At 33.7% G+C, this 14,965-nt stretch overlaps 1 protein-coding gene across 1 annotated transcript; it reads left to right on the plus strand.

Annotated features, from left to right (window-relative positions):
- The first annotated feature begins 2,343 nt into the window (after positions 1-2,343).
- On the plus strand, positions 2,344-7,195 carry LOC145613696 (MLP-like protein 43). The gene is made up of 2 exons (XM_081668778.1): positions 2,344-2,687; positions 6,650-7,195. Exons 1-2 carry the CDS (start codon positions 2,495-2,497, stop codon positions 6,925-6,927), a joined length of 471 nt encoding a protein of 156 aa, XP_081524904.1. The 5' UTR covers positions 2,344-2,494; the 3' UTR covers positions 6,928-7,195.
- Positions 7,196-14,965: the final 7,770 nt, after the last annotated feature.

Genomic DNA, 14,965 nt, shown 5'->3' on the forward strand with positions numbered 1-14,965 from the left:
TTTTTTTTTAAAATATAAAATTTATGTTAAAGTTTCGCCAATTTGGTTGAAATTTTTGTCATATGGAAGATTTTTAAAATTTCTATACGAATAAAGAACATATGCTTTTTTTCGTAGGCCTTGTTTGGGGAAAAACTGAAAGCGAAAAGCTGAACCTAATTGTGTTACGAGTAGCTGATTTTAACTAGTTGGTTGTATTAACTGATTTGACTAACTTATTTTATTAGCTTATTATAGAAAAGTGTTTGGTAAATAACTGATTGATTATGTGAAATAACTAATAAGCTAATTGTGGGGTAGGTAGTTCATATAAGATTTTTAATTAAATAGGGATATAAGTGTCATTTCACCATAAAAATTTAATAAGTTAATTGAAAAAGCTCCTTTTGAAAAAGAACTTATTTAGTGGAATAAGCTCTTTAAATAAACTTTGCACCAAACACCTTGAATTAGCTTATTTAGTTGTCAATAAGATAATGTTGGTCAAATAAGCTAATTTTGCTCAAATCAGCTAGTTACCAAACACAACCCTAATTTTTTTCCATACAAAATTCTTTGGGTTTTCCAATTTATTTATCAACGTGTTTTTGGTGCGGCTGACCGTACGATGCGGCAAGGTGCCATATTAATAACTCCTCTACTAACCCCTCAAGTAACCCCACTTAAGTAACCACCAGACAAAGTAACCCCTAACCAAGTAACCCCTAACTGATCTAGTAACTCCTAACCTTGTAACCCATAACCGACCTAATAACCTCTAACCTAGTAACCCCCAGTAACCCCTAAAAGACCTAGTAACCCCGGCCCAAGTAACCCCTAATTGACCTAGCAACCCCTAGTAACCCCAAGTAACCTCTAACCGACCTAGTAACCCCCTACCTAGTAACCCCTAATCGACCTAGTAACCCCTGACCAACCTGGTAACCCTTAGTAGCCCCCAACCTAGTAACAATAAACCCACACTCAAACCCACCGTAACCACCACCAACACCAACCTTTCTCAACAGCCGTCCTCAAAACCTTAAACTCCACCACACCATCACCAACTCCTGTACCACTAACAAACATTAAAATTGTTAAAAAAAATTAAATCGAACAAATACCTCAAAATTAACATTGGCTTCGAATTTCACTTGAAATATGGCCAAAAAGGCCAAATTCAACCATAAAAACTCTCTGGCTGAATTTGGCCTTAAAACCTCTAGCTTGTTTTACAGCGACGGAGTACGAGGAGCTTCCTTACCCCCTACCACCGCTGCTCAATTTAACTTGTTTAATTTGAGTGGCCTAGCTAGAGAAGATGAAAATAGGAGAGAGGAGAGATAGAAGAGAGTTTGGGAAAGGGGTGTGTTTAGGCAGTGGCGGATGCAGAATATTTAAGGTGGAGGGGCACTAAATAAAAATTAAAAATAAAATTCTTGTATAAAGGCTTGAACCCAAGACTTTTAACTCAAATTCAATGCACTATCATTATGGCAAAGCTAATTTGATGTTATTTATTACATTAAAATTGTATTTAACCTATAAATTTACATCTTTTACTTAATAAAATAAATAAAAAAAAAATCATGGCGGGGTCGGTGCCACCCAGACCCCTTCATAGCTCCGCCACTTGTTTAATTAGGTGGAAAGAAGAAAACAGGAAAGAGAATAGGAGATAGAGAAGAGAGAGAAAAAATAAAAAGAAAATTATATTGCGGCTGGCCATACGGTGCGGCCAACCGCATATGACACTTTGCTTTGTGTTTATTTATTATTGTTGTTGTACTTATCTAGAATTTTGTTTTCCCTCTCTAATTTACTTTTATAGAGTATACGTACTACCTTGGGTCAGATGAGCTTTTGGGGAGCTACAATAATTACAAGCTTAGCTAGCGCTATCCGATTTGTAAATTCTCGTACAATTTGAGAAATGAGAACTATTTTACGGAACATAGAGAGTACTATATTATGAAACGGAAGAAATATTTTAGTTTAATTTATACTCCGTCCGTATTTTTTTAAGTGACACAATTTGACCGATACGTAGTTTTAAGAGATTTTATTGACTTTAATAAAATAAGATGTTAGTGGGGTAGGTTGGAGGAGTGAGAAATGATAAAGTAAAATAATGTGAGAGGAAGTGGGGACCATGAAAGGAGTGAGAAATGATAAAGTAAGAGATAGTGGGGTGAAGATATGTTATTAAAATGTAAGGAATTTCTAAAAGAAAAAGTGTCACTTAAAAAAAACGACCTTTAAGAAAAATGTGTCACTTAAAAAACAGACGGAGGGAGTAAAAAGAGATTGAAAGATAATTGAAATGGTGCATGTACAGGTGTATTACTTCACATTAGTTTATTACGCACCATCATAAATTATAGACATAAAGAAAGATGAGAGTTCCTATAAATAGATCTCATTGTTTCCTACATGATTCATACTAATTTCATCACCAAATCAATACTTTCATAATAGTAAGTTGCCTTCTATTAAAATAAGCTAACTGAGAAGAATGGCAGGTTTAAAACGTAAGCTAGAAGGTGAGATAGAGATAAGAGTTGCTGGAGGTGATGCTTTCCATGAATTATTCCAAGAGAAGCCTCATGACATCGCAAACATTCATCCTGAGTTTGTTCAAGGCTGTGATTTGCATCATGGTTCTTTTGGTAAACCTGGATCTAAAATTTGCTGGAATTATACTCTAGGTAATGTTCTAACCGGCCTACTTACATTATTTACCATTACACTATTTAATTGTATGTAAATATGTAATTTAGTTGTTCTATACTAGGATGTACTCATACTTTAAGAAAAATTCATACTCATCTGTCACATAATATAGTGCCTAAAGTATTTGAGATAGGAGAGTAGAATAGTTGTCAAGTTCTCCAACTTTCAGACGTGAGGTCAGGGGTCGAATCTCACCAAGCATACTTTAAGAGAGATTTCCCTTACAATCCCATCTTCTAGTGATGGCCTTCTTCTTACCACATATATATATATATATATATATATATATATATATATATATATATATATATATATATATATATATATATATTGCCTATATTATTTTGTTGGGTCTATGAGACGTATATTTGTTTAACAATATATATCTGTAATATTGATTTGTCAAAAATTACCAAAATCATAATAATAATAATAATAATAACATTGTGATGAATCTGACATCACCTCAAATGCCTATGTTTAATGTACCTCCTCAATCCTAATATTGTAGTATATTATTCTAAGCATAAATATTGCTACTCATATACCAAGCTAAGTTTGGACTAATGGAAAAGATTACACTTTTTAACCTTGAGGTTAGGATTTTAGTCCCTTAGAGACACTTTGAGGGGGGTTCTCCCTCCCCCCCCCCCACCTCACTCTCAAAGTGCCTTAACCGTAAATATTGGACCAAATAACCGGTAAGAGTTGAGGTACATTCAGGGTCTTTCTCCTTATCTTATATAAAATATATCATAAGATACTAGATTTGTATGTTTTGTAGTACTCCTATAGTTCCATAACAATTGATTGACACACTTGAGTTTCTTTTACTATTCATATATCAAATTTGACTACAACTATTTTAATCGTTTGGTTCCATAATACATGTTACTCCTTTCATTCCATAACAATCCGTTTTAATGTAAATTTTTAGAATATTAATCATTTGAAAATTATTTATTAACATATTCTCCCTCATCATTTTGTTGTTCCTATTTTGATTTTCGACATTCATCGAGACTTAAATTTGACAGTAACATTTTTTATCATGCAGTAGCAAAACTTATAATAACTATTTACTACATATATTAATGAGAATTTTTGTTTCAATTTTAAAAATTTGGCTATGAAATAATAAAAGAAAAAGGAAACAAAAGAAATAATTACTTAAATGAGTGTCAAAATTGTGCATTAGGCAAATAATTGTCAAGATTAACTATATATGTCAGTTATTATAAAACAGGTTAAAATGTCCTTTAATAGCATACATCCTCCGTCCTTACAAACTTCTGTTGTTAGATTTGTACGTGTGAATCAACAATCAAGAGATTTAACAGTGAATTGCTAAATACCGCCTACAAAAATGATCATCACCGCCAATATTCGTTGTGAATGGACAATCGTACTTATTACTTCACCACCCCTTATCCTCCCGGTGACCCACAACTCCTTCTGATCGGCGATGACCACCACCACCCTGATCGGCGACCCACCATACCCTCCTCTATGACAACCCACCACCTTCCCTCGCCGGCGGGAAGGTGGTGGTTTAATATATTTTTTTTTATTTCAGGCAACCACGGTAACCGAAGCCCAAAACCGGTTACCGTGCACGATAATCGGAGCCCAAAACTGGTTATCGTGCACGGTAACCGGTTTTGGGCTCCGGTTACCGTGCACCTTAACTGATTCCATGGTAACCGGAGCCCAAAACCGGTTATCGTGCCCGTTAACCGGTTTTGAGCTCCGGTTGGTACGGTTGTAAAAAAAAAACCAACACCTTTCCTCCAAAGAGGGAAGGTGGTGGGTCATCTTTGAAGGGGATGTAGTAGGTCACCGGTCGGGTGGTTGTGGTGGTGGTCGTCGTCGCCGGTCAGTGTGGTGGTGGTGTTAGTCATCAATTGGGGTGGTGGTGTCAAGGTGTTAGTGATTGGTGGCAAGCAGGGCCGTAGTAATGATATTGGGGGCCCTGTTCCAAATTGAAAAAGGGGCCCTTAATAATGTGAAAATTATACATGTTTTTTAATCTATAACTTAGGTAATGCACAATTTTCCTATATATACATTGCAAAATGAAAATGCTTTCATATAACAATGATATATTCAATTACGCAAAATTAAGTTCATGTTAAAATCAAAAATTAAAAATTGCATCAATTGACATTATCAAAACCTGCAATGAATTTGCAATTATGTGAAAAATTAACCAATCTTTCAAGCACTAATTACTACCAATTTAACTCTATCCTACACAAAAGTAGTCTCAATTAACCACTGATAAATGCAGCAGAGTATTTGTACAATATACGAAGTTTAAAATAAATTGAAAAATTGCTTCAATTGAAATTATCAAAATTAGAAATAATTAAAAAAATATAAAAAAAAAAAAATTACCTTAAATCGATTGCTTCAATTTGTTCCCCTCAAAAAGAAAAAAAATTGCTTGAAGAAAAAAAATTGCTTGAAGATGATTGAATGGTATATATATATATATATGGGAAAATAATTACCGTTTGATAACAGAAATTTTGAAAGATTGAAGTTGATTTCTTGACTGAGTTTATTTTATTATTTTTTTTTCTGTTGAAAAATCTTGAATGGGAAAATATGCAATACAATTTTCCTTAGAGTTGATTGATATAATTATGGAGGAATTTGAAAAATCGGAGAAATTAATATGGAAGGTTGAATAAAGAAGGTTGAATTGATTGAATGGGAATTGGGAAAATTGGTTGAATTCGTGAATCGTGATTAGTGTTGCTTCACTTGCTTGCTGCCTGCTTTGGCATTATAGACAAGAATTTTTTTTTTTTTTTAATAAGAATTGAAAAAAAATTGGGCCCCTTTAAATTGGGGGCCCTGTGCTAAAGGGCACTTTGCACATGGTGTTCTACGGCCATGGTGGCAAGAGGAAAGATAGTGGTGAAGTACTAAGGGTATGATTGTCAATTCACACTAAATGTTGGCGGTTTTGATCATTTTGGATGGCGGTATATAACACCCCCATTTAACATGATGGAGTGAAATCTTTTAGAGAAAGAGAGTTGTTGAAGGTGTTTACATTATATTGATCACATAGCCGGGTCGAGCAGACAACCAAAAAAAAAATGTTTTATGATTTTTTTTTATTTAAGTAGATTTCCAAAAATTAAAGGTTTTTTTTTCATTATTATTATTATTATTATTATTATTATTATTATTATTATTATTATTATTATTATTATTATTATTATTATTATTATTATTTCTTCGATTTGTTTTTACTACCGAAAAATTTTAAGAAAATTTTATTACTCTAAAAAATTAAATTTAAAAGTTACCAATTTTACTCTTTCCGTGATTTAATAAGTCTTACAGTTTGACTTTTTCACTATTCACATTATAGTATTGACTTAATTAAGTTACCAATATATATATATATATATATATAAAAAAACAAAAAAAAAAAAAACAAATGTTATTGTATAATATATTGTTGGATTGGTTATAATGTGTACTTTCATATTATTAAATTTCCTATGATTTTACTAACATATAATTAGATAAATTACTAGTCAAAGCAGTGTCTCGGCATGAGTGGTTGGTCAAACTGTAACACTTGTTAAAACACGGAGGGAGTATATAAAGTTGTGAATAGTGTCGTATAATTACTAGTTCCGCTAATTTTAATAGCAACAAAGGGGTATTATTTGTGAGACATAAAATATTCCTTTGTTGTAATATAAGTGGGGATGTATATATTTGCTGACAAATTTATATCATAATTGCAAAATTCATAAAAGCTTGTTAAATAGGGTTGTGTATAGTGTCAATAGAATTATTGGGTGATGTATAATTGTATATATATATTATTCGCCGACACATTTTTTTTTTCTTGGAGTAATATTAAAATGTTGAAATATAACTTTATTATTGCAATCATATAATGTTGTAGATGGAAAGGTTCAAAAAGGGAAGCAAGTACTAGACGTGGTAGACGAGAAGAACAAAATAATCAAATTTAGAATGCTGGAAGGAGATTTGATGGAGGACTACAACACCTTTGTTATTACATACCAAGTGATACCTAAAGGTGAGGAACTTAGCTTAGTTACTTGGACCTTCGAGTACGAGAAGAAGCACCCCGGTGTCCCTGAGCCTTCTTCTCTGATGGATGAATTACTTAAACTCGCCAAAGAAATCGATGATCATCACCATCGCCAGAACAAATAAGCCTTGAATCTAAGCATCAATATGCATATTTATATTATCAATCATTTATGCTTTGTTTGATATGTCATTGCTAAAGTCTATGAGAACATGGGTGGATCAGCGACATATGTTTGTAGTATGCTGTAATTTGTGATATGTATTATGTTTGTTGTAATGTTTTATTTTATTTCCCTTGAAAATATATGTTATTGAGCCTTGTGACATTGTTAGTTGTGTGAATGGACATGCAACAGATTATGTAATGAATAAATGTGATGTTTGGTTAGTTTTGATTGAGCAGCAAGTACATTTCTTTTATATATGTCCATATTAATTAACTAGATTTAATACAATCTTGTTCCACAATATAAAACAAGCCCGTTTAACTTTTAAGCTGAAACATATATGCAATGTGCCTAGTCAAGCCCAAGTTAAGTACACAAATAAAATGCAAATGGAGACTTTGGAGACCTATGTATATGCTCATATGTGATTGGATCAGTGGAAATCTAATTTTTGGGTCATTGGTCACAGATAGAATTGCTCTACGGTTGTGTGATCAGGCCATCCCATCTTTCCCCCTTTTCACAAGGTAGGTAGTTTTGTTTTGTTTTCTGTGAAATGTATTTCATTAGAGCGATTAATCTAGTATTTGGGTACCAGTTTCCTTTCAGTAGTGATGAGAAATAATTGACATGAGAGTCAATTATATATCCCCAAAATTACTCCATTTTGGCATTTTCATTGTCATTTAGAATTTTATGGGGATTTTCATGAGAAAACAAATAACCCAGTAAAAATATAAACTTGACTCACTAAACACATACAGAGTTCAATTTAATAAGGGTTTCAAGCTTAACTCAAACAAAATTTGTTAAGATTATTGAAAAGCAAATTGCACAACAATGATTTAAAATTACTCACAAAGATGCAAGAGGAGAGAAAGTTATCATTCAAAAATTAAAATTGGGAAATCTTTTTATACAAGGGTTTCTTCTCCTTTTATATGGAGCCAACAAAACCTACTATCTTAAACTTGAAATAACTAAAAAAAAAAGGCCTTAAAAGAGAAACAAAACACAAGCTAACTAAAAAGTAAACCAAAACTGCCTAAAAGTTTGAGAGAAAAATCAGTTGCTATAGGCGTCGTTCAAAGTGCGCCTACGCTAAGCATGTGGTGAATATGCTTGGTACTCATAGGAAGTGGGAATTGACATATACGATTAGGGACAGGGAAAGTAGAGAGCCGCCAACAAGTTTATAAGGAACTTGTAAACCGTTCACGGATCATAAAAGGCAACCACGAATAAGGGACAACGAAGGCAACAACGATTGACTCGTGAAGGTTACACCCCATTCATAATCCATGAGATTACTAACTCCGTATGGTTCGGAACCACGAAAGGAGGATCGGGGATGATGGTACGAAGTGAGTCATGGAGTCACATTCGCCCGTATGGGCATCTACTCGATTCTTATTGTGAAAAGTATTCCTGCGATCTCAAAGACATACAAACAAAAATTCAATTTGCTTCAATCTATTATTAAGCTAAATTGGTTGAATATTAATGCAACACATAATTCTAAAATATTAGTGATCACTTGATTAAACAACAAGATTAAAAAGGAACCTAAACCGGTTGTCCAAATTATCTTATTAGGCGTGATTTTCAATTACATATTACCTTTAAACATGCAATATGGTGATCATAATAATAATAGAATAAAGATTAATATTGGAAGCAATTTAACAATAATAGCGTTAGTCAAATCGAATAATAAATTAACCTAATCATGATACTAGCAATATAAAAATAAATAAAAGTAATTAAATTAATTAATTACTCACATTCCGCGCGTTCCTTTAACTCGCTACATCATGAAAAAATTGTTAGTAACTTCAATAAAATATATAAATCAAATGAAAATTAAATTAAATAAATGTAGATTTAATTTGGTCCAAACCCTCAGTTATTGGTACCTTTCACGCCTTGGTTTAAGGATGGAACCTCGGGTGTTGTATGGACTCCTTGGAGTGCTTAAGGAAGAATGGTATGATTAGAAATATATGTTTAAGGCTTAAAATAAGAGAGAGAGAGAGAGAGAGAAGAGAATGATTTTTGGTGTAAAAGAGAGGAAGAGAGAGTTATTTGATGCCCCGAACTGCAGAAAGAGGGGTTTTATTTATAGGGAAAATGAGCAAAGGGAACACACGGAACCCTAAAAAGATAAAAACCCTAAAAACTAACACCGCGACACGGCAGAAAACACCATGACACGGTGCCAGGCACCGTCAGACGGGGCACACTCCCGTGACACGGTGGAAAATAGTGCGACACGGGAAATAATTAAGGTACGGGAGAGAAAACGCATGAAGGGTTTGCGCGGAAAGGACACGGAGATGCCCCGTGTAACAGCACAAGCACCGTGACACGGCATTGTCCACCGTGGAACGGTACAGTACACCGTGTCACGGTAAAAAAGTACGCGGAAAACATCCCCGTGTCACGGAATGGGCACCGTGACACGGTAAATTGTACCGTGACACAGTGCAAAAACCCGTGACATGGTGGATTAAACGTGCAGAATTACAAAAAAGGCACCGTGTCACGGCAATAAGCCCCGTGACACGTCAGAATTTGCCGCGTCGCGGCGTTTTAGCTGTTGCGTGGTAATTTCAGTTTTTTTACCCGTTTTTTAAAATTGCGATAACTTTTGATCCGTAACTCGGAATAAGGCATATAATATATCATTGGAAATATTATCAAGTCTAAATTCCAACGCAATTAGAATCAGGTCAAAATAATTTGTATATTAAAAGATATGGCTGTTTTAGTGGAAGGGTCTTGGTTTTGGGCCGAGTTTAATGTTTTGCTCATATCTTTTTCGTTATAGCTCGGAATTGGGCTTATAATATATGTTTGGAAAGCTTATTTCAAGGCCTATCCAAACAAATAATAATTGGATGAAAATTATATAGCCATAAAATCATTTCAGTTCGGTTTTGTGATGTGGATACGAAAAGAGGAAAGCAAGTTATGGTTTAGGGAAATGAGCTAGGAAATGGGTTGGTTTATGAAATGTATTGGATAGAACATGGATTTAAGCACTCCAAAGATTAAATAATCAACCCGAATAATAATGACAGTGAAAGGTGTTCATCATCGGATTTGGTTTTGGGGAGTCATTTTTAGGTGTCTACAGTTGCCAGATAATCTTAGCCCGAATACTTAACTTCTTTGTTTTTTGCTCAAATTAGAATTTTACGTATCGGCAAACAATCTCTTGGACTTTACTTTGACAATTTTGATTTATTTTGTAATGAAAACGATATTTTTGTTCAAAGTTGAGTAATCCGATCCAGTTTTGAACAAGTAACAAAAAACTAGCTTTCTATTATTCACCATGTTTCCTTATCAAACCATTAAACGCAATTTCAAGAAAAAAATGTAACAACCCGCTTTTTCTTTTTTGACAAGTTTTCAAAGAATGATTACTTCTAAACTATCAAATATTAAAAGACTTTGACCATAATTAATTACTTTTTTTTTTAGCCTAAATTAAAAACTAAATTCAAAATTACATCATTAGAACCAACAACAACGAAAACAATTAAACTCAATCCTTTACGTAAAAAACTCTGTTGATTCAAATTTACTCGTACTTTGTTGAAGTTCATCAGTTGAACTTCAGTCTGGAAGAAATCTCCAGAAAATAGAGAGAAAAAATAAAGAGAGAGACACTTGTAGAAGAAAATAGAAGATTATTATTATGGAATCGATGAAATTACAGCATGAGTTTGGTATTTATAAAATAGTTAGTTACAAAATTCTAACAACTTTCTGACAAACTAATTTGCTGAGCTGGAACTTGCTGAGCTGGAACTTGCTGGCTATGATGCTGACCCTAGTTGACTTTGCTGCTGACTGGAATCTTGTAGTCCAACACCCCCCCTCTCAAACTTGACATAGGTGATTAAACCATGCCAAGTTTGGACAATAGCCGCGGCTGTGAGACAGAAAGTTGCTTGGTAAAAACATATGCAAGCTGCGATCCAGTTTGAATGTATGTGAGCTTAATTAAGCCCTCTAGGACTTTATCCCAGGTAAAGTGGCAGTCCGATCCACTTAAATATGCTTAGTTCTTTCATGAAAGACTAGGTTCTTAGCTATGTGAATAGCTAATTGACTGTCATAGAACAGCTTAACATGCTTCAAGTTTCCCATACCCAACTCTTTAAGAACCCTGACTAACCAGGAAACTTCACTTGCAGTATCTCCCATGGATCTGTATTCAGCCTCAACTGAGCTCTTGGAAGTTGTACTCTACTTCTTAGATTTCCAAGAAAAATGGAGAATTACCAAGGAGCAGATGTAGACACCCATTTGTGTCTCCCCAAAACCAAACCCAGTGATGATTACCTTTCACGTCGAATCATAATCGAATGAAGTGAAAGTGTGGAAAGTCTAATGTTGCGGATAGTTTTAATTCTTTTCTCTTCTCTCTGTTTTTGAAAACTTATTTTAAGAAAATAGTCAATCCAGTTTGGTTGGTCCATAATAAGGGTCCAATAATGGTGTAGTTGGATGGGGTTTGAAAAGACCTTTCCAACGATATATTATAAGCCCAATTCCGATGAATATTGAGGAAGTTATGGCCAATTTACTAAACTGGGCCCGGTTTGAGCTTTATATGCGGCCCAATGATCTAGAGGAGGGCCTATTATTAATTATCATTTCTAAATCTATTAGGATTGATTATAGTCTTTTAGAATACTCTAGAAGGTTCTTTTAAATCCTAATGGAGTTAGGATTGATAATTATGTTTTAAAGAGTTTGAAATTGAATAAAACTACTCTTTTTAAGAATCCTTGTTTTGTACGAAGTGGAATGTATTCAGATTTTATTTTCGTGCCTCATAATATTTATCCAAATTTTATATGGTTGAATATATCTTGAAATTATCTTTCCAATGATATATTATAATATTAAATCCAAGTTATAACGAAAAAGATATGAATGAGACATGAAACTTTATCCAAAACTGACACCCTTCCACTATTTCGACCATATATTTTTATCTACAAAATATTTTAATCTGATTTTAATTGGGTTGGAAAGTAGACCTTAAGAGCTTTCCAACGACATATTATATGCCTTATTTGGACTTCCGGATCAAAAGATATGATAAAAACAAAAACGCGTGAATTTCTAAAATCAGCGCCTGGAACCAGGCCTGGCGCCTGGCGCCAATAAGCTGATGCTGGCGCCAGCTCTGTTTTAGGTGCGCCAATCTCGTTTTGCGTGCGCCAAATGCTCTGTTTTGATATTTTATCTTTTTGGCTGATTTCTCTATAAATAACGTATTGAAAACTCCGTTTTCATTCACCAATTCTCACCTACAAACATTTTTCATTCATCATCAATTCTCTCTAATTCTCTCTTAATTCTTTCTTTCTTTTTCTCAAATACAAAATTCCGCATTCACAAGATCTAGAAACACCTAGCCATATTCGAAGTTGCCTTCGCCCTAGACGTGAAAGGTTTAATTTCTGAGGGTTTGGTCCCAAATCTCTCTTTCAATTATTTAATTTAATTGTTTGATTATTATTTTTCTTGAAGTTACTAGCGTGTGTATTTTTTTATTAGAAAGAGGTACGAAGCATCAAAGTAAGTGCTTTAATGGTTTTAATTGATGTTATGATGTAGAGATCATGTTTATATTGTTATTATGATATTCCTAGTATCATGTCTAGGGTAATATCAAATATATTAAATATGATTGTTACGATACTTCCTACGTTCTTCTAATATTTATGATTGTTAGTATCATGTTAGGGTTAAAGATTTGATTTTTATTGCTTAGTGACATGCTAGGGTTTGTTATTAATCTTGTTAGTATCATGCCTAGGATCTTGCTATTATGCTTTAATATTAACATGAACATGATTATGATTATAATTGTTATAATTTATGATGATTATGAATATTATTATTATTATTATTATTATTATTTTGATGATGATTATTTTATTTATGACGATATTATCATTATTATAATTTATTATTATTGTTGTTCATTATGATTATTATGTTGCTTGATGCTTATTTATTATTTATTGCTTGATCACCTTTATGCATGTTTAAAGGGAATTGGTACTTGTAATCATGCTTAATAAGATAATTAATAATCTTGTTAGGGTTAATATGATTATAATTCCAAGTGATCGCCAATAATAGATTTATTTGTGCATTAATATTCAACAAACATAGATAAACATGTTTAGGGTTAATCCTATTGATTGTATGTTAGTCAAAAAGCGCACATGAATACGATCAGAATAAAGTAGAGGCCTATTATTAGGGCAGGTTCAATCTCTTTTAGGTTGGATTTGTACCTTCATCCCCGAACCCTTATTTGGTTCAAGACCTTATGGAGTTGACGATCTCTTGGATCGTTAAGGGGTGTAACCTTCACCTCGTGAACGGTTTACAAGTTCCTAAAACTTTTTGGCGACTCTTTTGCTCTATCTTCTTCCCTTTTGGACGCCACCGTACTTTAGTGTATGATCACAGTGGGGTTCAAGCTAGGGGTTAACGCTTTAAATTATTCCATACAGCATAACATAACCAGTTATAAACTTCCTTGAAGACGGACAGGTTACCCAATCATAATCACATAAATCCTGCAGAGTAAGCTGATCATTAGTCATAAGTAAGATTTCTTAACCAATAGTACTAGCAACATATCTCAGTGTATGCTGCAAGGCTTCAACATGTTGAATCCTTAGAGAATTCATAAACTGGCTTAGGATTTGAACAGCAAAGGCTAGATCAAGTCTTGTTTGTGAGAAAGTTAAATTTCCCAACATAACACCTGTAAAGAGAAGCATTGTCAAATAGTTCACCCTTATTAGAGTGAAGTTTCATATGTGAGGGAAAAGGAGAATTTCCAGGCTTTGAAATGTCCAATTTACAGTCTTGCAAAAGCTCTTTGGTGAATTTTCTTTGAGACAGGACATAACCATCATCACATTTAGTCACTTCAATGCCAAGAAAGTAACTCAACTGCCCCAAATCTTTAATGTTGAATGTCTTGTGCAAGTGATCTTTTAGTTCAAAAATGAACTAATTATTTGAGCTAGTGATGATAATATCATCAACATAAACTGCAATCAGAGTGGTATCAGCACCATCTTTTCTCATAAACAAAGAATAGTCATTCTTAGACTGAGTAAAACCTTGGAACTTCAATTCTTCAACCAATCTAGCAAACCATTGCCTATATGCTTTTTTAAGGCCATATAATGACTTCTTTAGTCTGCAAACATGCCCTTCAGGAGTTGAAACACCTTCTGGAATCTTCATATAAACCTATTCATGAAGAGTGCCATGGAGAAAAACATTGTTTATGTCAAGTTAGAACAAATTCCAACCATTTTGAGCAGCAAGAGAAATCAAACATTTGACAGTTGGCATTTTAACAACTGGAGAGAAGGTTTCTTCATAATCAACCCCCATATTTTTGAGTAAAACCCTTGGCAACAAGCCTAGCTTAATATCTTCCTATGCCACCATTAGCATTCTTCTTTATTCTATAAACCCACTTGCATCCTATAGTTTTCTTCCCTTAGGGAAGCATAACAATACCCCATGTACTATTCTTATTTAGGGAACAAATTTCCTTGTCCATGGAATCCAACCAAGAAGAATCTTGAGCTGCTTCTTTATAACTTATTGGTTCAACAAGTGTTAATCAGATAAGCAGCTGCCAATATACCCCAAAAACGAACTGGTACTTTGGACTGAAAATACAGTGCTCTACCAGTTTCCAACAGATGCTTGTGCTTTCTTTCAACCACCCCTTTTTTTTTTGGTGTGTCACTGCAAGACTTTTGCTGTAAAATACCATGTTGTAACAATAGTTTTTCCATACTTCCTTCTGTAAGATAAAGGGCATTATCTGATCTCACAGCCAAAACCTTGGAAGAAAATTGAGTATTCACATAACTATTAAACTTAGTCACTTTTATTTTTCACAAAATGAATCCAAGTCATTC

Source organism: Chenopodium album, chromosome 3 (assembly GCF_948465745.1).
Source record: "Chenopodium album chromosome 3, dcCheAlbu1.1, whole genome shotgun sequence".
Taxonomy (NCBI): Eukaryota; Viridiplantae; Streptophyta; class Magnoliopsida; order Caryophyllales; family Amaranthaceae; genus Chenopodium; species Chenopodium album.

What these genes read in the sequence shown, in the direction of transcription:
- LOC145613696 (XM_081668778.1), top strand. Translation starts at nt 2,495, where the DNA reads ATGGCAGGTTTAAAACGTAAGCTAGAAGGTGAGATAGAGATAAGAGTT. An exon ending in TTGCTGGAATTATACTCTAG is followed by an intron (nt 2,688 to 6,649) that starts GTAATGTTCTAA and finishes ATAATGTTGTAG; the next exon opens with ATGGAAAGGTTCAAAAAGGG.